A 23,671-nucleotide genomic window follows, 5' to 3' on the forward strand; every position below is an offset into this window, starting at 1 on the left:
ACCTCGAATCTCTATCTAATCTGTGTATCCATATCTATCTAACTGAGTCAGTCCCTGGTCGTAACTCTAAGCCTAGCCTGCTCCGGAGCTGCAGTCCCTAAGTTTGCCCTAAGCAGACACAGCCTTCTTAAGTGCAGGGCGCTTCCAAGCATCAGGGAGGACTTTAGTGGAGGGGAATGACAGTAATATTGCAGTATATGTAATTTCAGAAGTAAATCAAAAATTCACAAGTTGCTTACTTAATCGGGCTCTTTGATGAATTACAAATTAATCTCAAGAAATCATATTTTAACTTTGTATTCATTCAGAAAACTGCCATACACACCCCAAAATGTACTTTAATTTTCCAAGTGACAAGAGTTAGCAGCACAGAAAGTCCTATGGCATTGTCAGAATTGGCATAGAAAGTCCTTTGGTATAGTGGAAGCTGTAGTGTCTGCCACACTATATTCCTACTTCTTTGTAGGTTTTAAAAAATACTTCATTGATTTTTATCCCTGAAAGCAAAAAAGCACACATGTACCTTCATTAGGATGGAATAAAATATTAAGATTATTTCTCTACCAAATGTCTCTCATTTCAACAACAATATTGATTTAAAAAAGCTGCCAAGAGCAATGTTTCTGACATGCAAGAATCAGTTTTATTAAACACAATTTTAAGTATTAGACCATTAGGAAACATTTCAAGATGAAATTAAAGAAATATTTACATTCTTAACTAAAGCTAATTGGGACACATTTATATTCAAGGGAATTCTCAGAAATGGTACAATTAATAGGAAATATTCTTTGAACAAAAAAATATTCTCTGCATGGCTGCTCCTTCAACATAAAAGTTGTTCAAAGGCCTGCAAGACAAAAACAAATTACAGTTAGATAGACATTTCATATTAAAGATATATATGCACACTGAAATATTTCATCACAGCAAAGAGAAAACAGCTGAGATTTCTTCTTTTCCCCCAAATAATACTTTTAAAAAAATATAACAGCAGTTGTGCTCATATTCATGTTCATCCAAATATCAAAGTGGCAGCTAATGGATAGAAAGGCTCAGTGGATAGAGTCAGGTCTGGAGTTAGGAAGACCTGAGTTCAAATCCAGCCTCAGGTACTTACTAGCTGTGTGACCCTGGGCAAGTCACTTAACTCAGTTTGCCTCAGTTTCCTCATCTGGAAAATGAACTGGAGAAGGAAATGGCAAATCACTTCAGTATCTTTGCCAAGAAAACTCCAAAAGGGGTCACAAAGACACTACTGAACAGCAACGAAAAGCAGAGTGCTTTCCTACACAAGTCAATTATAATGTATAAATTTCCTTTATTCCATTAGAAGTTATGAATAGTTGTTTTAAATGAAGTATCCATTATGCAAATTCTCATTTTTGTACTACATTTATATTTTTACATTTTATATATACTCTTGAAAAAGTAAATTAAGGTTCCTTCCATGGAATAATTCCATAAGCCACTGTAACTGAGAAAGGGCTAACAACCACGTAGATAATTAAGCCATGTCTTCAACTGAATTGCACAGCTAGGTAGTTATTTGACTAGGTGTGCTTTATGTTTTGTCTTACTATTTCCAGAATGAGCACTGCGTCTGGCACATAGTAGATGCTTAATAAAAGCCTGTTGAATGGAGTTTTTAAATCCTTCTATGATTTCTAGCCTCCACTCATGTCCTAATGAATGGCATTATATGGTGAGGAAGTGGCCTCATTTCTTAAAAGTTATGCCAGTGAAACATGCTCTGATAGGTCCTGAGAACCTGGAAAGATGTCGATATGGGCTTGGATAGACAGCCTATAGAGCTCATCCAACAATGACATATGGGATAGACATTACTAATGGGCAATAAGCTGGACCTAGAGTTGAAAAGGAAGAGAAGAGCAGGTTGGATTGCTCTGAGAAACTATACATCTCTTTTTATTGACTCTAAGTTGCCTATGAAATCAAAGGCCCAGTTTTTCAATGTTAACATTCTGCCAGTGTTGCTGTATGATGGCAAGATGTAGAATACCACTCTTTCTGAAGAACTAAAGATGAGTATATGAGTATCACACAGAAGGCAATAGAAGTACATGGTGGATGAGAGCAAACCACATTATATTACCATGGAGGAATTCCAGAGAATAGAAGAAAAAGATGTTATCAAAGAATTGTGTGACAGGATGAGAAAACAGGTAGGTCACATAGCAGGTCAGAGATGACAAATGTACTATGAAAGGGCTCTTGCAATGTGGGGAGAAATCAAAGAAGGCTCCTAGCATGTTGAGTGGACCCCCTATGGCCACCTTTTGGGAGAACGTGGACAAAAGTTGCTTAGCATCTGCAAGCCTGAAACTGTTACAATCAATACCCTTGGAGAGAATTCAAAATCAATGAGATCATAGATCCATTTGAATATGGATTGATGTAGACAGTTTCTTTGTTTCTCACTATATTCCCACTACTGTCAGTGTAGCCCTAAGACATACATAAGCAAATCAAAGTAACCTGATGCTGTGGGACTCATAAGAATGGCTGAAGTTCTACTATTTCCTTTCCAACCCCTCTTTCTTCTCCATGAAAACAAGAATCATTTTAGAAAGACTCATTTCATAAAGTCTCCATGCCACACATGCACTGTTGAACATATGTTAACACATGTTAATACAATGAAAATAACTTCCATAAACTTTATTTCGAGAACATTTCAAACTGGGCTAAAATATGAAACAAGTACCTTTTAGCGGAAAAGTGTTGATCTTCCGTTGCGTGGCTAAAAAAATAACAAAGGCAAATTAGAAATTAACTCAGCTTAATTAGCAGATGGTTTCTGTTTTATCGGATAGGCTCTCATTTTGAATTTATTTTGTCATGATGGTTTTACAGAACACATGTACAATCATTTTAGTTTGATACTAACCTAAACAGACCTGATTGGATCAGACTCAGTGGCTTCACTGATGATATATAGGGTATCCCAAAAGTTTTAGTGTAGTTTAGAGCTTATTAAAGCTTACAGCTGCACTAAGATTTTTGGGACATCCTGTTTTAAAGAAGCAAGAACTTTAGGAATAGTTTCTTAGATAAAAGCAGCAGTAGCAACATCAACAAATGCAAAAGCCTTGCACTACTGAGAAAACTTTTGAACACACAGTAATAAAAATACATACCAAAGCTCTTCTTGACTTACTCTCATATACATTTGTTGCCCTAGATTCCACATGAATTTAATCCCTTTGGGAAGTTGCCTTAACTTTCAGTGTACTTGATACATTGGGACAATTACTTGGTTAAATGATGCCTTAGTGACCCTAAATAGTCAATATGGCTTCTGTAGGTGTAGAATGTGTTTGGTGCCAGAGATTCCTTATATGTGAAATATATCTGGCTCTTATGAATAAATGTGGAAGTTTTAAATTCAAAAATATACCTTATATTATACTATATTATTGTGTCTTTTTCTTCATTTCTTCGTGTTACAGTATCATAAGGAGGGTATCCAAAACTTTGGGTGTGAGAAGACAGATCATTGTTGCTTGGGATTAATAGGCACATATGACTTGTGATCTATATTACTAGAAGGAATATTCACATTTTTGAGTATCTATTAGAATGTTGATCCCCCCATTGCCTGTAACTCTTACTTTTTAGATATGTAAAAAAAACAAATGTCAACATTGCTTTTTATTAAAAAACCCCAAGATACCAATTTTTTAAAAAGAATGTTACCCTTTAGGCAATAAGTCCTGGAATACTTAACAAATGCCCCTAAACAAAGACAAAGGCCATGATTGTTTACTTGTCAGAACTTCAACCTTAGTGTAGTTATTATCAATCAGCCTGGCTAAGTCTTAAGAGACTTATCCCCATGATGGATGTAGGGTAATGACTTTTTAGTCCCTTCAACTCTTCAAGACAATATAAATTCTGGAGGAGCAGAGAAACTGTTGTGAGGGAGGGTATGATTCTACTGAGGAAATCATTTACTTTTAATGTATTATATTTATAGTCAGCCTTCCCTCACTCAAAACAAAGTCAAGTGCAAATCATGTCATCGTTTCTCTGATGGCATGGTCTTCTTTGGCAATGAAGGACGAATGCAACATTATATTTATAGTATCATTCATTATTTACTTTTCATAAGTAACTTGGGGAAGTAAGTGTACATTATTAACTTCATTTATAAATGTGGAGCCAGAGAAAAGTCAAAAGGTTCATTTGGTCAAATACCATCTTAGTGGCAGAAAGAAACCAGAATTAAATCTCAATCTAGGAGAAAACCAGCTAGTTAGCCCATAATTACAAAACACCCTAGTACTTGGTAATTTCTTAATAAAATATCTGGATACTTAATAAGACCTTTCCATTTTTATTGAGATATTTAATACCATAGAGTGGCAACAGTAGAGAGGATAGAGGCCTGACCCTAGAGTCAGAAAGATCTGTGTTCAAGACCCTCTTTTAAAGTGTAGTGACTGTGTGACCCTAATTAGTTGTTTAGTACTCTAGGCAGCTCTCTTTACTAAGACTAGTAAATTTTAACTTTGCATTGTTATAGGCAGTTTTCTTATTGGAAGTTGTCTATGCAAAGGAAAGTACAATCTATTTCTCCCTGCTTCCACCCCAGATAAATTCTACATAAAAACTTTAGTCGTTTCCATAAATATCTGGACTATCTATGTTATTACTGCTCCACATATTATCCTGAGTACATTGAAAGTCAGACTTGTGGAAACAATCAACCAGAATCTCATACTACTGACCCTATTTCTCTAACTCTATCAAGTTAGAAAGAAACATTTAGAGAAATCCAGAAAAAATTCCATCAAGCTGTTCCATTTTACCTATTGTTATCAAGGAGAGTGAAGTGGATAATGAAATAGTCTTAAAATGAAGCCTTAGTCAAAATTTAAATTAATCCCAATGATTTCCTGTGTGTCATATGCATGCGTTATATAAGGAGAGGGATTGACTATGTGATTTCATTGGTATAGAGTGAGAAAACTCCCCCTCTCTCCTCAGAGTGGCATAGATACTGCAACTTACAGTCTTAGAGAACTTCCTAGACCACTGAGATGTTAAGTAAGTTGCCCAGGGTCACACAGCCAAAGTGTATCCAAAACAAGACTTGTATCCAAATTTTCTTGACTTTAAGGCCAGTTCTCTATACACTACACCTTGCTGCATCTAATCTATTTAGATACATGCATACATACATACATATGTATATGTGTGTACACACACATATAAAACAGTTTAAAATAACATTCTGTTCTCATTCATAATATTTAAAAAACATGGTATGATCATACCCTGAATAAAAAGTAACCCCGACTTTGAATTCTTCCAGGTCCTTGGAATTCCTCCTAGAAAAAATGACAAATCAAATAATAATAAAAGAACTTATTAAAAACAAAATCTAAAATTTAACAAGATGGAGATAAGGGCTATTTTCATTTATTGTATTGCATATGATGTTTTAGACTATAAGTTTACCAGAAAGTTAAACTTAAAATTATTTTCCTCCTCATGCAACATAATAGAATTCAGCTTCAGAAAGTTTGCCCAGTATACCCATTCATCTCCTAAGTGACAGACACATGGACTATCTGCGCTCAATCTGTGGTAGAGCATGCTGAGCTCATATTGGTCTGATCAATTGCAGCGTACACATTGAAACTTCACTTTATCATGGTGATGTCATTTTGGTCCTCTTCGAGAATAAAGGATGACAACCATCATCTCCTAAGTCATCTAACAGATACTGCATAGAAATTTACCACAGACTGACTTTTGAGCAGAAAATAGGCAGCACCTTTTAAAGCATGTCTTTAAAAGTATTGATAATATGTATTCCTATTATCATGGGAACAAAGAAGAGCCTGTTGTGGAAAGATAACCAAATCTGGTCTTAAGAGTATCCTTGGCTAAATCATATAATCTCATTTGTAAAAATGAGAGCTTGAGGCAAAATGATCTCTGAGCTGCCTTGTAAAACTCAGCCATATCATTCTATGAATGTAGAAGAGGATTTTGGAAAACCTTAAAAAAACCCAACAGATAAATAGAAGAAGAATCTGGTATTTTCATAAGAATGTACATCAAGGTTAACTGACATTAACATTCCAAAAAAAAGTACATTTTGCTTAATTATGTTTCAGCTTACCAGCAGAGATTTTTGCAATTTATTTACATTTGAAAAAATGGTAGTTCCATAAGAATACTAATAAGGAATAAGTTAGATAATATTTATATTTGGAAACAATTACATAAGGGGTATCTCATTTAATACCTTAAAGAGAGGATAGATAAATTTCACACTTCTCATGTAATTGTTTCAAGAGGTCAAGAAATATAAGCCTTACTTTCCCCAGAATTATCTCACTTCCATTAATATTGTTAACAATGGAAATGTTAACATTTCCATTAATTCATGTTAAAAATTGTTAATTAACATATTATAACCAAGATTATAATGATGATCAAAATTGTTTATCTAGAATCACATTTTTTTGGTCTAGAATCACAATTTTAAATCGCATGATGTAATTTTAAGTATGAAAATTCTAAGAAATACTTCTGTCCTAGCAAAATTCTGAAACCTGTTTTTATAGCAAATACATCTTAAATTTTTGTCACTTGTGTTCATTACTCATTATCTAGAAATGTCATGGGAAATTAAAGGAATAATTAATAGGTAGTAATACATATAAATGATTTATTTGCATATCACAGAATTTAAAGATGGAAGAGACCTCAGTGACCACCAGGCCAACCCATTCCTGCAAGAATTCCTATTAGAATATATCTGAATCAAAGCATACTATTTTCTCTCTCTCTCTTTTTTGTTTCTTCTCTCTTCTAATTTCTTCCATTAGCTCTAATTCTTTACAACATGATTACTGTGAAAATATGTTTAATAGGAATGTATATGTAGAGACTATACCACATTGCACACCATCTTGGGAAAGGGGAAGGAGAAGGAAAGGCAGAAAATTTAGAACTCAAAATCTTATAGAAGTGAATGTTGAAAACTAAAAATTAGTTAATTAATGAAAATTTTAATACTTGACAGTGGGTCAAGTCCTCTAATGAGGGGGAACCTGTCACTTCTTGAGGCAGTCCATTTATTGAACTTTTGCAGAGCCCCAGTTGCTAGGAAGCTTTACTTGAGATTAAGCCATAATCTTAGAATTACAGAATATTTCTAGAAGAAAAAGATTTTAATGTGCTATCTTCAGTTCTAAAGTTTTACAGTGCTACATAGATTCTTTTACACTTGTCTCTAAAGTCTCCAAAAGCTATTTTATACCTGAGAATTTATTCTATTGGCAGTTTAAAATTTTTTTTCAGAAAAATATGATTGCTATGAAAATAAATTACAAAGGACTTTTTTCATTAAACTGTGCATATTTTAAATGCTAATTTGAAACATTATCTTGTTCTTTAAAAAAAAGAATTGTGATTAAATTATCAGGTTCTGTGGCATAATTTTAATGACTCTGGGTAAGATATTCAGATTTAAAAGTAAAAAAAAGTAAAAAGATATTCAGATTTTAAAAGTACTCAGATAAAAAGAGTTCAATAAAACCCCAAATAGAGTCAGACATGACTGAAATGACTCAGCAACAAAATCTTCTAATCGTCCAGATGGAATTCTTGCCTCCCACCATTTTATAGCCTATGTTTATAAAGTGACAAGAGACTTTACTACTAGGACATGCCTTGCATGAAATAGCTACTATGTCCTTATGATAAGAGACCTTGCTAGGAAATGCCAGTTGGCATCTCTTGGATGAGAGAATCATCATGGCTACTGTAGTATTATGGTGTTGGGCCATGGAGTGCACATGGGACACAATGCTAGGAAGAAAACATTTTAGGCTCCTTGAACTTATAAGAATGCTCAGGGGGTACTACCAGAAGAATCGTTGACTTGGCATTCACGTGAGACAGCATGATGCAATGGAAACAGAAACTAGAAACCTGTATTCTGGAGCCAATTCTCCCACTAATTTGTTAGGTACCTTTGGGTAACTTAATTTCTCTGGCTCTTGTTTTCCTTGCCTGTAAAATGAGGGTATAGGATTCAATTTTCTCTAAAGTCCATTTCAGCTGTAAGAATTGATGCATTTCTCTGGCATGGGTGTCATACCTAAAGGACTGTTTTCTAAGCCCTCCAAACTAGAAATCTACAGACAGAGAGAGGTATACCACAGAATGAAAATGCAAATATTCAGTTAATATTACATACGTCTACTTTGAACCTCTTCATTCTTCTTTCATGAAGTTGAGGAACGAGCTGCAGCAAAGGATGGACGACAGACGACTAAGAGGACATGAATACAGACACATGAGCAACCATGATTGCCTGGCCCTGCTCTTACCCACCATACTGGCTCCTAGGCAGTAGTACATGGAGAACAAGTAACTAAAGATGTAAACCAAAGTGGTCTTTTTGGAGTACTTTGCAGTGTGACAACTTTAAGAAACCAGCATGGGAATTTGAGTCATAGATTTTTACTGGACAGAAACTTCAAACTGTGCCCTCTGAATTTTATTCAGGATGATATAAAGTTATCATTTTTGTCAATTTACATCATTAGTTCTGGAAAAGCATCATCTTGTGGTGGAAAGTGTCTTAACTGGTGATCAGGACATGAACTCCAATTCAACACACAAATATACCAAGTCTCTACCATGTGCAAAGCAATGTTCTAGGTATTTGGAGTACAGACACCAAAGGGAGACAGTCAGTACCTGCCTTCAAGGATCTTATATTCTGCTAGTCCAAGATCTAATACTAAACTAGCAAATCATTTCCTTCTTAATTTCTTCATCTGTAAAATGTAAGGGTTGAACTAGGTGAACTTTCCTCAGCTCAGATATTAAGTAATGTCATGAGGAAATATATCTTTAACGTCTGCAAGAGAAAACACAGTGACCATCAAGTGGCATTATGTCATTACACTGTTGCAGCCATGAAACCCTGGCCATTTGCTTGCAAACATAGAGGGATGGATTGGGATCTAGTAAAATGAAAGTCAGTGGGATATGGTGATTCCTTATACACTGAAAAAATGGTCCCCTGGAAACACATAATATTGACACATCTAGCATCTGATATTGCATTTAAACTGAAGCAAACTGAGCAAGACCACAGTGGACACAAAAAGGACAATGATAGGTCATAGGTGAAAAGTGGGCTGTGCCTTTTCAGAACGTCAAAATGGAAGAAAATGAAAGCACATCTGAAACAAGTATACATGTTGTTGGACTTCATTTAAAGACACTGGTCGAAACTCAGTTTATTCACTAAGGTCTAGACTTAGTCCTTAAATTGTATTTTATTTGAATACTGGGGCAGCTAGGTGGTGCAGTAGATAGAGCACCAGTGCAGGAATCAGGAGGAACTGAGTTCAAATCTCACCTCAGATACTTGACACTTACTAGCTGTGTGACCTTGGGCAAGTCACAACCCCAATTGCCTCATCCTGGGTCATTCAGTGACCTGAATATCTGGTCACTAGTTTCAAAAGGCTCTGGAGGAGAAGTGAGACTGGTGACCTGCACAGCCCTCTCTCACTCAAAACAAAGTCAAGTGCAAGTCATGTCATCTTTTCTCTGATGGCATGGTCTTCTTTGGCAATGAAGGACAAACACACACACATTTGAATATTGAGAAAGTTCAATAACTCAAAGTTCTCATTAATATATTTTTTTAAAATTGTAGCTGAGGCTAGCATATTCAATTTTTAATGTATATGTTTTTGAGTATTTACAAAAGGGGGAAACTGGTTATTTTTAAAATAATCTTGAAGAAAAACTGAATTCTAGATACAGTTGTCTTAGTTATCTGAGAGATATTTCCTCCCTAAAGGCCTAAGTAGTTACTGAGTATTTCTTTAGCGACAAACGAGAAGATTTCCTTCCATTTTGAACAAATATTTTAGATAAATTTCCAAAACTCAAATCAACTTTACTTTGAATTTAAAACTATTTAGATAAATTACACATAACATGAGTATTTTTTATAATGAGTATAAGTAATCACTCATAAGAAGTGGCTCGATTACTTACCATAATATCTGAGTTGCCTGAATTATGAGTCTTAGAATAATGAAATAAGAACTGTTTTTTAAAAAAAAAAGAAAAATGGAATTTTAATACAAAACATTAATGATCAAATATGTACTTATTCCTATAAATATACATTTATTTCACATTATTTACATAAATATATTTATTCAGGGAGTCCCTATATATATATATATGCACACACATACACACAACACCATGTCCCAAAAGTTTAAGTATAATTTTATACTACTAAATTGGAACACTCAGTATATGTATATATGAGAAGATATGAAAATCACCTTACCCTTTTGGTATTGTCCTTTTCATCTGAATCCTATAGGACAAGACACATTATATATATTTTTTCATAACATTCACACATATGTGGTTGAAAGTGTTTTATTCCAGGAAATGGCATAGAAAAGTTTATTTAATAATCTTTATGACTAAATGTTTGCAATTAAATATATTTTCTTACTTGATCATTTTTCTTGCTAATATTTCATGTTTCTCTTTTTAATTGTTTATAGTGACACCACATTTCTTTTCTAATGTTGTTGTTATGAATTGTTTCAGTTGTGTCTGATGTTATGTGACCTCATTTGGGGTTTTCTTGGCAAAGGCACTGAAATGTTTGACCATTTCCTTTTCTAGCTCATTTTACTGATGAGGAAACTGAAACAAACAGGGTTAACTTGTCCAGGGTCACACAGCTAGTAAGTATCTGAGGCTGGATTTGAACTCAATTTCCATGACTCCAAGTCCAGCACTCTATCCACTGCACTACCTAGCTGCCTCCATACTGTTAGATAGGAGCTATCATATCACCCACGGATGTTTTCTTCTAGTTTGAATTCTATGAATTCACTAGGTAATTAGTACTTTCCAAAATATATTTTTAACTTAACTTACCTGTGGTTTGGGTAAAATTCCCATAATCATATAGCAAAAGTCTTCCAGTTCACTAGATATCTAGAAGAAATTTTTAGAAAAACCAGACATTAGGGGCAAAATTTCTCATTTGACAACATATATACAAAGTATATTTAGTCCCAGGAGCATAGAGAGATTTGATTAGCAAAGGTAGTGCCCTTCTCATGGTCCATTTTGATTTTTCTAAGACGCTTTTGCTTTATCTGATGGTAACAACTTGACCAGGGGAAGGATTATCTTCCATCTAATCAAAACACATATGGGGATAGACTTGTATAGCATCTGACCCGATCCTGTTATAATTAATTCTTGGTCAATTTCTTTTGCCTCTAAACATCCTCTAGTGAACCAGGAAAAAGAAAGGAAGAATTAATCAGAGAGCAGTTGATAACTTCAGGAAAAATTATATCTGATGTTAGAGGAACATTGACATTATCATTGTCCAAATATAGACCACATTTTGATTTATCCAGATCTGGCATATAAGTGAATGTGGTCTTTAATCAGCTTTGTTTTTCAGTGGATTTGTTTTCTTTCCTTTTCTTAGAGATTTCATTTTAGGAGTGTGGCCTACATTTTAAACCACATTATATTCAGACAAATACTGTACCATTTTAACCAGTTCTATTTACATGTGAATTAGCATGTAGATGATAGGGTGGGGAAGGGTTCTGAGTTATTTTCCAAGTTTCCCAATGACTCCCTTTTTTGCTTCAACCCCTGAAAATAAGAATATAGGTGTAATTCTGAGGACAAACATCATGTTGTTGTTGCTTTCAACAAAGATTTTCCCCATTACTAAATGGATAGTAAGTGTTTTAACCATTGGCATTAACAGTGTACAAAGAGATATGCCGTATCTGCTGCCTGGGCTACGAAGCACCAAATCTACCTGCATAATAAACAAGCGTACAAAGAAACAAACATTAAACACTTGCTCACTGAATTTACCTGAGGCTGAGGGTCAACAGACAGGAGACTCGAACAAGCATTATCTAGCTGTAAAAATAGGTATATGATTAGAATCAGAGCTAGCAGACTAGCAGAAAATAGAGGATTTTAAAAATTCATCCAGAGGACTTAAAATTGTAAAGTCACTTAACGACTAGCTACTATATATCTCATGATGTTCTATGGCAGCTCAGGCTGTGGATGTTAGGATATGTGTGATAACATATATTAAACAGATAGAAAGATATCAGGGGCCAAATTATATTCCCTGAAGCTGCCTTGACTGTGTCTGTTTATGTCTCTCTGTCTGTCTGTCTGGCTCTCTCTATAAATATAGATGTATCTTTATAGAGAGAGAAAAACATATAGACAGGTAGATATAATAGAGAGACATAGACATAAACATATATACATACATACACATACACATACATGTTATGTACACATGCATACACACATATATCTGTATAATGTGTGTGATTCAGTAAGTCATTCAATGAACACTAAGAGTTTACTATGTGTTAGGAACTGTGCTAAGCACTGTGGATGTAAAGAAAGGAAATGTCCCTATTCTCAAGGAACCCACAATATAATAGCAGAGACAAGATGCACACAATTATATGAAATCAAACTGTAAACAGGATAAATTAAAAACAATTAACGGAAGGAAAGCACTAGAATTAAACCTTCCTATAGAAGGCAGGATTTTAGGTGGGATTTGAAGGAAGCCAGAGAAGCCAGAAGGTGAAAATGAGGAAGGAGAACATTCCAACAATGGAAGGTAGCCCATGAAAATCCCTTGAGTCAAGAGATGAAATATCTTGTGGAAAAAATGCAAGGAAGCTGATCTAGAAAATGAGTGTCAAGCCTGCCATATGATATCAGGATTATAAGAAAGGTTAGATGAAGGTTTATTGTGATATAATTTGTGGACAATTATTTTGAATCACTTCCCTTTTACTCTTTAAACTTTGTTAGTTGGAAAAAATATTCAAGGAATAAAAGATGAGAAGTTTAAAGGTAATTTATCCTAGAAATGAACCAAGTAGAAAAAACAAGTTGACATAATATAAAATAAATTTAGACATATGTAACCTTACCATTGTTTATGTCTGTGCTGCAGAACATATAGGTTAAAGGCATCTGTAAGCTATCAAAATAATTATATATTATACTTTAATTTGTTACTGTCTGTTAAGTTGATATGAAGAGGATTAAAAGGAAAATTATTACTTCAAAAGAAAGTATTTGCAATAATTTTCCATTGTGATTTATATTTCTTCTAGTATTATCTTTCAAAAAATTTTTCAGATGTTATCCACAGAGATATGGATGATTTCAAAATAATACATATTTATAGATATATATTTATACTTACTATCCTGTTAATTATGTATATTATTCTACTTATGGATGTATTTCTAGTTTCTATTCTGATTTGTCTTTATTATATATGTCATTCTAACTTGGTTGAATTTCTATACCTTTAAAAATTGTTCAGAAGTCAAACATGTTTTATTTATAGTCTCTTTTCAGAAACATTGGAAAGAATTATTCCAAATGTCATCAGTTATACCAAAATGATACTTAAAAATAATAGTGATACTAAGCATGTACTTCAAAGAGATTGAAGAAAATGAAAAAGGACCCATATTACAAAAAAAATATATAGCAGCTCTTTTCATAGTAGCAATCAAACTGGAAATTAAGGGGGTATCTGCCAACTGGGGAATGGATAAATAAATTGTGACTTGTTAATGTAATGGAATATTGTACTGTAAGAAATGTCAAAATGTTTAAGAGAAAACCAGGAAGACTCAGTGAACTGATGAAGTCAAAAGAGAAGAAACACAAGAATAGTTTACATAATAACAACATTTTAAAGAAGAAAACTAATGCAATGGAAACCTTGATTCTAACGTACCAAAGATGAACATTCTACATATCTCCTGAGAGAAGTGATAGACTTAAAATGCAGAATGAGGCATACATTTTTGTACATGGCCAAAAGGAGAATTTGCTTTTCTTCACTATGAATATTTGTTACAAGGATTTTATTTCTCTCTCTTTTCTCTCCTTTTTTTGGGTAGTTGTTGAAGTTGTTGCTGTTTCACAGAAGGGTGGGCAGGGAAAGAAGTGAGAAAAATTCCTTGAAATTGAAAATTAAAAAAAAATAGTAAAATCAAATAAAAAATAGTAGTAATGGAACACAAAGAAATACAAACAAAAGAAAACAGTATTCTACTGTTTGATAAAGGTGAAAAAATAAATTACACGAATATAAACTCCCCTTTTTTAGAATAAGACTGGTTAGGAAAATTGGGGAAACGTTTGGAAGAACTGAGGTTTAGATCAAAATCTTATATCATGTACCATAAACTCACAATGTAGATTCAACCTGAATATTATCATAAAAATTCAGAAAAGATATTGTTTCTGACTATGGTTAAGGGAAAGTTCTTAACCATACAAGGAACAGAAGAGATAATAAAAGGCAAACTAGACAATTTCAGTTTCATACCACTCAAAAGTCAATAAAGGCAGAAGTGAAACAGCAGAATGGGAAAAATAAATGCATCAAACAGTTAAAAGAATGATGTCCAAGTTATAAAAGGAATTGACACAAACATATACCAAATTAAATTACTCTGAAGTCAAATGGGATAAAAGAAATCATCTAGTAAGTTAATTTTCAAAAGAATTGCAAACTATAAATAACCATTTGGAAAAAAATGCTATGGAATACTAATAGTGAAGTAAATACAAACTAAAATAATTCATAGATTTTACCTCAAACCTGCAAATCAACAAAGATGATAGAAAATAGGAAAGTTTAATATTGACAGTGCTATGGGAAGACAAGCACAGTAAAACGATATTGGTGTAACTATGAATTGGCTAAATATTTTGGATTTCAATTTGGAATTATATGAGAAGTGACTAAACTCTCCATATCTTCTGATCTAGTGATCCCACTACTGGGTACATATCCCAAATGGAGTTAAAGATAAAGGTCCCATATATACCAAAATATTCATGGTAGCAAAGAACTGGAAATAAAGTGAGTACACATCAGTTGAGGAACGACTGAAAAAACAATGTTCTAAGAAGTAATGTAATATTATTTTACAGTAAGAAATGGCAAACAGGAGGAATTCAGAGAAACATGGGAAGCTTTATAGGACCTGATCCAGAAGGAAATAAGCAGAACTCTCTCTCTCTCTCTCTCTCTCTCTCTCTCTCTCTCTCTCTCTCTCTCTCTCTCTCTCTCTCTCTCTCTCTCTCTCCATATATGTGTGTGTATGTGTGTGTGTGTGTATCTATATAATGTATATTATATTCTTGTTGCTTAGCCATTTTTCAGTTATGTCCAACTCTTTGTGACTCCAATTTGGGTTTTCTTGGCAAAGATACCAGAGTGATTTGCCATTTCCTTCTCCAGCTCATTTCGCAGACAAGGAAACTGAGGCAAACAGGGTTAAGAACCTTGCACAGGGTTACACAGTTTGTAAGTGTCTGAGGTTGTATTTGAACTTAGGAAGAGGAGTATTCCTGATTCCAGGCCTGGTACTCTATCCACTGTGCCACACACACACACACACACAAATACACACATACATACATGTACGTATGTATATATATATATATTTTTACAATATATAAATGTTAAAAGTATTAATTGATTGAAAGATCATTAAAGGAAGACAAACTTTGAATAATTGAAAAAGTTAACGATGATTCTGGACAATAGATAACAAAACATTCATTCCTTGTCATAGCACAAGGACTTGTCAGGGCAGAATGTTGATTGTATTGTCAGATATAGTCACTGTTGCATATGTTTTACTTAATTATTAACTTTGTTATAAGAGGAGTTTTAATGAAAGTGTGAACATAGGTTCCAAAATGATTGTAAAGTAAACATAAAAGTATAAACTTATTAAAACAGAAAATCACAGATTTCCAATTCTCAGTTACAATGCTACATTTTTTGGTTTTTCATTTTTAAGCTGGGGGGATAATTACATTCAAATTTGTCTTTAAAATCTGAGCTACAGTAGCTTTAAAGGAAGAAAAGATATAACAATTTCTTTTACCTCGTTCCATAGCTGTAACTCTTTGTTTGTCTGTATTGCCAGAGGTGATACTGGAACACCTGGAAATAAAAGCAAACTAGTTTTAAAGTCAATTCTTTCCAGTTTAACTCCTTTCATTCTATTCTTCTAAGCTCATATAATTCCTCTATATTTTTATGTATTTGGATTCTAATACCTATTTTCTAATTGACAGTAATGAAAGATAGTGGCTAGAGCATTGTAGAATTAAAAGGAATGAAGGTTTTAGCTAACCTTCAAATAATACAAAGCTGAAAGAAATTCTAAAGATACCAGTCAGCCCATGGTTCTTGACATTTTTTTGTGTCAAACCCTTTGGCAGCTTCGTGAAACCTTCTCAAAATATTTGAAGGAAATGCTAAATTTCATTTAAGGATAGTGAAAATACAGATGTAATTTTTTTCCCCATCCAAGTTCATGGATACTGAAATCTATCCAGGGATCCTTTGTGGATCTAAAGTTAAGAACCCCTGTTCTAGTTCAATTCCCTTCCCCATTTTAATAATGAGGAAACTGATACTTAGAGAGGTTGGAACTCATGGAAGATCCAACTGCTACAAAATGGGAGAATCAAGCCAGTCTCCTAACTTTCAGTTTAGAGTTCATTTCACTGTATATCCTGTTTCTTTACCATGACTACATTAAAATAAAAAAAAATTACTTTGAATATCTCCAGAAAATAATTTCTCTTCTATATTAAATTTTTAAAATTTCCATCACAAATCATGTAAAATAAAAATCATGGTGGAAAGATTTCTGTTGTTCATAAAATATATTGAAAAGTTCATAATTTCCTTCCAACATTTTATTATGGATTTTAAGGAAATCAAACCTGTGATTTCTTTGGAATAGGGAAATCTACCTAGCAACAGATCTAAACAACATGATTTTTCAACTTATAATTTTAGAGATTTTTGTGGGCACTAAGAAGCTAAGTGAATTGCTTAGGCTCATGTAAACCATATAGGTCTGATGTAGAAATATTACCCAGGTCTTTATGTGAAGTCTGGCTCTCTAGCTTCTAAATCACTCACTCTTTGTCTCTATCTATTGTCTATTTCTTTGTCTGTCTGTCTCTCTCGGCTACTGATATATAGATATATACCATATCCTTTAAAAATGAGTGCTCCAAGTACTTTTATAATTGTCCTTACAAATTTCAGGATCCAAGGGTTTCTAGACCATCAGGTATCAAGGATTTCCAGAAAGCAGTAAACCTCTGCTCTTAGGACTAATTAGTGATTAGCTAATGATAATAATCAACATTTATGTGATGTTTTAATACTATAAAGAGCTTTATGTATGTAAAACCTCATTTGATACAGAAATTATCTTGGTAAAATAATCCAAAAAGAATTATCTTCATTTTGCAGATGAAGAAATTGAATCTTAGAGGGGGCAAGTAATTTGTCCAAGGTCCTACACCTATTCAAATGCAAAATCCTTGACTGGAAGCCAGACTGTAAGACCAGTTCAGTGAGCTATGAAACTTCCTGTGTTACCTCCCAGCTTCAGTCATCAGAACGCTGTACGCCAGTTTGCCTAATCAGAGACCCTGGCGAAGGTTCTTTGTTCTCCATTTACCATTTGAGTGACCATGGGAAAGTTATTTAACATCCATGGACCTCAGTTTCTCCACATGAAAAATGAAGGAGCTGTAGGATAGGAACTCTAAGCTTGCTTTCAGCTCCAATCCATGAACCTGGGATCCCAATGACACAATTTCTCTATTCCGCCACCTGCGACTCCTTCCCTCCGCACCCTTCCAAACAAATGGCTAATAACCGTTATTCTTTCACTTGTCAAGACCGAAAGCCTAGTGTGAGGTCTAAACCACGCCCTCTAATGCTGTGATTGTGAGCACAGGTGTTTGTGGAGCTCAGGTATCACGCACTGCTGTCAGTCATCTTATTCCACACTAAAGTAGCCTCAGCAAATACTTCTCAAACATGGAGAGGATTCAGTGCCTTAAGCATGTGTTAGAAGGTCGTCTGTGAATGCTGAATTGAACGAATGGACTATTCCTCTGGAAATTCAAGCTGAGAGTTGTCAAATATCGCTAGAGCTCCGAGATGGTAAAAAAGAAAATGTAGGAAAATCCTAGCGAACGAGAAAGCATGTTCTCTAGCTGCATGGGAGGAAGAAATAGCCACGCAGACCACTAAAGGTTACATAAGTAAGGACAAATGACGGGTTAAATTAAACTTCGCCCTCATCTGTGTTTGGACTAAAAAATCATCTCCGATATTCCTTCCAGCTGCAGTTTCAGGACCCATCAGTGGAGCCAGAGAAAGGGAACCGGGAAGCAACGGACAGTGGAGAGAAGAAAGCTGAAGGAGAGAAGGAAAGGAAGGGTGATTTCGTGAGTAAAGAAGAGGGTGTTTGTGAGGGGAGCGAATGGGTGCCTAAGTTCCTCTAGTCTGCCCTCCTGGCTCTTAAACGGGTCCAGGATTGGACTACCTGAACAGGCACTTAAAGAAGAGGTAGGCAGGTTCCTTACCTTGGCAGACGCATGCCCAGGAAGCGAGGAGCAGCAGGAGGAGGGGAGCAGCTGGACGTCCACATCCCAAAAGCTGTTTCTCAGCCCTGGTGTAGCCAGTCAGAGGAGGCAGCTGACGGCAGCTGTGATCCCTGGGCATCCTTGAGTTTTCTCGCTGCCCAGAGATGCTTGTTGGGCTGTCGATTTCTACAGCCGAGCGCGTATGTGGTCCCCAAGTTCCTCACAGGCCCCTCCTAGTGGCCTCGAGTGTCCTGGGATCACTTGTTCTTTGCTTCCCACTGTGAAGCTGCCGATCTGACAGCCCTTCTGTCCCCAAACTTTTAAATCTCCAGAACCCGTGGGCTGAGCCTGCTCTGAGCCTCTTGGCGCGCGTCACCAGCCTTCTGCCTCCTCTCCACCTCCCTCCGCCTCCACCTCCTGCCCCTTGTCCATGCGTCAGTTCTGTATGACAGAGTCCTGTCTGACCTGGCCCTCCAGGGCAAGTTGCCTCTCTAGGCGAAGCAGCCCACTTGACAGTTGACTCTGACTCAAGAGGTTCCTCCTTTCTTCTCTATTTCTTTTCCCTCCCCTCCCTTTGTCCCCTCTGAATCCCCTCTGAGAAGCAGAGATCTGTATTAAAATAATAATTTTTTATCAACTTTTCCATCTCTAACTCCCGTAGGAATAGAAATCCACAATGATAGTAAACCATTCTTGGTGGTGACAACAAATCAATTTCCTGTAAGAATTTAGAGACTAGAAAGATCTTATGAAAACGGAGTCAGGGGATAGTTCAGGAAACGACAATAGAAGACTCCTTGCTTCTTTCCCAGCTTTAAAGGTCATTAGTTCTCCAGCTGTCCTTGGCTTGGACACCTCACACATTGGGCACTAAAGAGAAAGTGATGGGACTAAAGAAAAAGCAGTCACAGGGCTGGTGGTGCAGCGGACAGAGTACCGTGCATAGAGTCACGAGGACCTGAGTTCAAATAAGGCCTCATATACTTGGCACATACTAGCTGTGTGGCCTTGGGCAAATCACTTAACCCAAATTGCTTCCCCCCCCCAAAAAAAAATAGAAGAAAGAAAAAATACTCATTCTTCAGAGGTGGGCTTCTATTAGATAGCCTTTGAGATCCCTTGTAACTTCAAAATTCTAGAATTTTAGGATTCTAGAAATCTTAGGGAAGAGTATCTGAGCAAGACTGGACTACTCCAGGTGGCACTTGGGAAAGTGAATTTGTGTCAGACAGACTTTCTGTCACTGGAAACTCTGTGTAGAATCCTAGGATAAAGAGACTTCAGTTGTGTCTTATATTTTATATGATTGGTTCTACTGATAGTAAAACAATGTTAATTTAGTGATAAATATTATCAAGGACTTCAGGCTCGGGTTTTGAAGTAAAATCAGGCTGGGACTACTCTGTTTCTTGTAGAGGACATAAAAGACTATCATGGGACCTTGAGTTTGTGGTAACAAACTGTGGGTTTATACTCTTATGAGTATTTGAATTCAATTTAGATTAAAGAAGAATTCTTAGCAGTTGGTCATGCCTATGGTTCAGAAAGAGTCAGTCTGTGTGTGTGTATGTACATGTACACATATATACATATATACATGTATCACTTAATATGCACCAGGCATTATGCTAAGAGCTGGGGATGCAAATAAAAAAGGAAAAATAATCCCTGCCCTTAAGTTCATAATTTAATGGGGGAAGATGATACAGAAAAGGAAGAATTGGGGAGGGGAGAGCATGAGTACCTGGCAAAGGGAAATGAATCAAAACCAAGGAGAGCAGTTAGTGGGAAGTGAAGAAAAAGACTAGAAGAAAAAAGACTGAAAATCCCATATTAGGTAATTAATGAACTGATCAGATTTATAGTGCCATAGGTACTGTAGATACAAAAACAAACAAAAAATTGGACAATACAAGTTCTCAAGGAGTTTACCTTTAATATTGGGTACTACATGTAATATGTATATATATGTATGTGTGTATACATATATATGTATTGTATGAATGTGTATTTTACATATAAATATATAGAGAGATTAAATACAAAAACAAACTCAAGATAAGGAAGGAGGACTGTAGCAGTTTGAAGGGGGTGGGATTAGGAAAAACTTTGTGTGAAAAGTTGTGCTAGACATTTAAAGAACAATGAATTCTGATACTATATAAACTATTTGAAAAAATAGGTGAAGTCCTACCACATTCCTTTTATGACACAAAGTGGTTCTGATGCCAAAACCAGAAAACACCAAAACAGAGAAAGAAAATTATAGACAAATTAGTGTATTAATTGAATATGAATATTAATGCAAAAATTTAAATGAAATATTAGCAAAAACAGTGCAGCAATTTACCACCAGAATTGGCTAATATGACAGAAAAGGAAAATGATAAATGTTGGAGAAGATGTGAGAAAATTAGAACTCTGCTGCATTGTTGGCAGGGTTGTGAACTGATCCAACCATTCTGGAGAGCAATTTGGAACTATGTCCAAAGGGCTGTAAAACTGTGTGTACCCTTTAATCCAGCAATACTACTAGTAGGTCTGTAATCCAAAGAGATCATAAAAAAGGAGAAAGGACCCACATGTACAAAAATATTTATAGCAGCTCTTTTTGTGATGGTAAAGAATTGGAAATTGTGGGGATGCCCATCAATTGAGGAATGGTTGAACAAGTTGTGGTATATGAAGGTAATGGAATACTATTGATAAGCAGGAGGACTTCAGAAAAACCTGGAAAGACTTAGATGAACTGATGCTGAGTGAAGTGAGCAGAACCAGGAGAACATTGTATACAACAATAGCAACACTGTATGATGATTAACTACGAGAGACTTAGCTCTTCTCAGCAATACAATGATTCAAGACAATTCCAAAAAAGTCATGATGGAAAATGCTATCCACATCTAGAGAAAGAACACTCTGAATGCAAATTGAAGCATACTATTTTCACTTTTTTCTTTTTTCTTTCTTATGGTTTTTCCCTTTTGTTCTGATTTTTCTTTCACACCATGATTAATGTGGAATTATGTTTAACATGACTGTGCATGTATAACCTATATCAGATTGTTTGCTATCTTGGGAAGGGAGGAGGGAAGGGGAAAAGAGAGAAAAATTTAGAACTCAAAATTTTACAAAAGTGAATGTTGAAAACTATCTTTACATGTAATTGGAAAAAATAAAATACTGTTAAGAAAAAAAGAAAGTGGTATTAGAGCTTTGACTCAAAGGAACTGAGGGATTCTGGGAAGCAAAGGTAAAAAGTACCTTCCATGCATAGAGAATGACCAATGTAAAGGCATGGAGATGATAGAAGGGAGTGCCATCTGGTCCATTTTGAGTGGACCAGAAAATGTAGGTAGGGGAGTATGACATAGTGAGGTTAAAATGATACATTGGGGCCAGGTTGTAGAGGGCATTAAAAAATAATACAAATACATATTTCCCAAGTCTGATTTCTTTTTCATTCATATCTAAGACTATATTACTGAGCTGCCTTTTCTTCGGAGAAAGAGATGTGGAAGACTATGGTTAGTTTCATTCTAGAATTACTTTGAAGACGAAAAGAAGAAATGAGAGGGTTTTTTTGCATCCCATATTGCAATGGTAGCTCAGTTCTTTCTGACTTGTAACTTAAATCTCATGTAACTTAAATCTCATCTTAAACCTCCTCCATTATAATGTGAACTCCTTGAAAGGAGGGTTTTTTCACTTGTCTTTTTTTTATTCCAAGTATGTAGCAGAGTGCTTTCAACATAGTCAGTACTTGGTAAATGCCTTTTCTTTCATTTTCATTTGTAATAGCATAGCACAAAATAAAGGTTGGTTTTGTTTTTGCTTTTGATTTGTTGTTGTTGATAGACATACAGAATACAAGTAGGAAAGAAGCTAGGAGAATGGAAGATAATGATTTTGCTCTGTCTTCTTGCTCTTATTGATTTACATACCACCCTGCAAAGGATCTTGGGAGAAAAGTAGGTTTTGTCCAGACATGCTGCTCCTATGGAATTTCTCTGGGAAGTTCACTGGAACTGGGTTTTGGTTCTCTAAGAGGTTAAATGGGAATTACAAGGAATGTCTAACTCTGAGAGTTGTCTGGGATGATTGATCTCAGCACCAGAAAGAGAAAATCCAAAAAACAGATTGAATCTGAGCTTGGAGGTACCTGGTCTACCTTTTGTTTGGTGGCCCTAATCTAAGTGGCAGTGGATAGAGTGCTAAGTTAGAAGTTAGGAAGACCTGAGTTCAAATTTGGTCTCAGACATTTACTAGCCTTGTTCCCATAGTCAACTAACTTCACCTTGTTTGCGTCAGTTTCTTCATCTGTAAAATGAGCTGGAGAAGGAAATGGCAAACCACTCTAGTATCTTTGCCTGGAAAATCCCAAATTGGGTCATGAAGAGCTGTACATGGCAGAAGGAGAAGAAGAAGAACATGAAGAAGAAGAAGAAAAAGAAGAAGGAGGAGGAGGAGAAGTAGGAGTAGCAGCAACAACAACGAGTTTATGGTGGCTCATACCTTCATCAATGGCTAAAGAGATTTCAACCTACTCTATCAAGTCACATGTCTGGTTACATAGGAGCTGAGAGATCCAACAGGTCATCACATTATGTAGTACTATAGATTTAGAGCTAGAGGAGACCTCTGAAGCCAAGTAATCCAATGAGTAAGGAGTTAAGAGTACAAAGAAGGGAAATGATTTTCCCAGTGTCACATGGCTAAGATGGTCCAATAGGGGATTTGAAACCAAGTCTTCCAAACTCCAAATACACTATCCCACAGTGCTCAAGAGAGATTAATCTCAATAGCTAGTAGAGGAAAAAATTCAATGACCACAAGACCAGTAGAAGAATCTACCACAGGACCAGTATAGGGATGCAAAGGAGAGGTGATGTGATTAAGAAGAGAATAATATAGTAACACCACTAGATGACATTAGCAGCATTTGAGATATGAGTTGCCCTAGCTACATTTATATCATCAAGATTTTGGGAGGGAAACAACATAGAACTAGAGCCAGAAGGGACCTTAGAGATCACCCACTCCAGTTTCTAATTTTACATTTGAGGAAACAGGAGAAAAAGTGACTTACCCAAGGTCCTAG

General features: G+C 35.4%; 1 protein-coding gene across 1 annotated transcript; it reads right to left on the reverse strand.

Moving 5' to 3' along the window:
- Nucleotides 1–620: 620 nt before the first annotated feature.
- Nucleotides 621–18,801, reverse strand: NMU (neuromedin U). Its single transcript, XM_072619276.1, has 10 exons — nucleotides 18,571–18,801; nucleotides 16,053–16,111; nucleotides 11,956–12,003; nucleotides 10,984–11,043; nucleotides 10,376–10,405; nucleotides 10,072–10,122; nucleotides 8,246–8,320; nucleotides 5,304–5,357; nucleotides 2,729–2,764; nucleotides 621–850 (listed from the first exon to the last, which is right to left on the reverse strand). Exons 1-9 carry the CDS (start codon nucleotides 18,707–18,709, stop codon nucleotides 2,732–2,734), a joined length of 549 nt encoding a protein of 182 aa, XP_072475377.1. The 5' UTR covers nucleotides 18,710–18,801; the 3' UTR covers nucleotides 621–850; nucleotides 2,729–2,731.
- Between the last annotated feature and the right edge of the window lie 4,870 nt (nucleotides 18,802–23,671).

Source organism: Notamacropus eugenii, chromosome 6 (assembly GCF_028372415.1).
Source record: "Notamacropus eugenii isolate mMacEug1 chromosome 6, mMacEug1.pri_v2, whole genome shotgun sequence".
Taxonomy (NCBI): domain Eukaryota; kingdom Metazoa; phylum Chordata; class Mammalia; order Diprotodontia; family Macropodidae; genus Notamacropus; species Notamacropus eugenii.

Bases quoted from the DNA above. Each gene is read 5' to 3' on its own strand.
- NMU (XM_072619276.1), bottom strand. From the start codon at position 18,709: ATGCCCAGGGATCACAGCTGCCGTCAGCTGCCTCCTCTGACTGGCTAC. The intron at 16,112-18,570 runs GTAAGGAACCTG...TTTTATTTCCAG, and splicing joins CTGGGCATGCGTCTGCCAAG to GTGTTCCAGTATCACCTCTG. The intron at 10,123-10,375 runs GTAAGGTGATTT...TTTAAAAAACAG, and splicing joins AAAAGGACAATACCAAAAGG to TTCTTATTTCATTATTCTAA.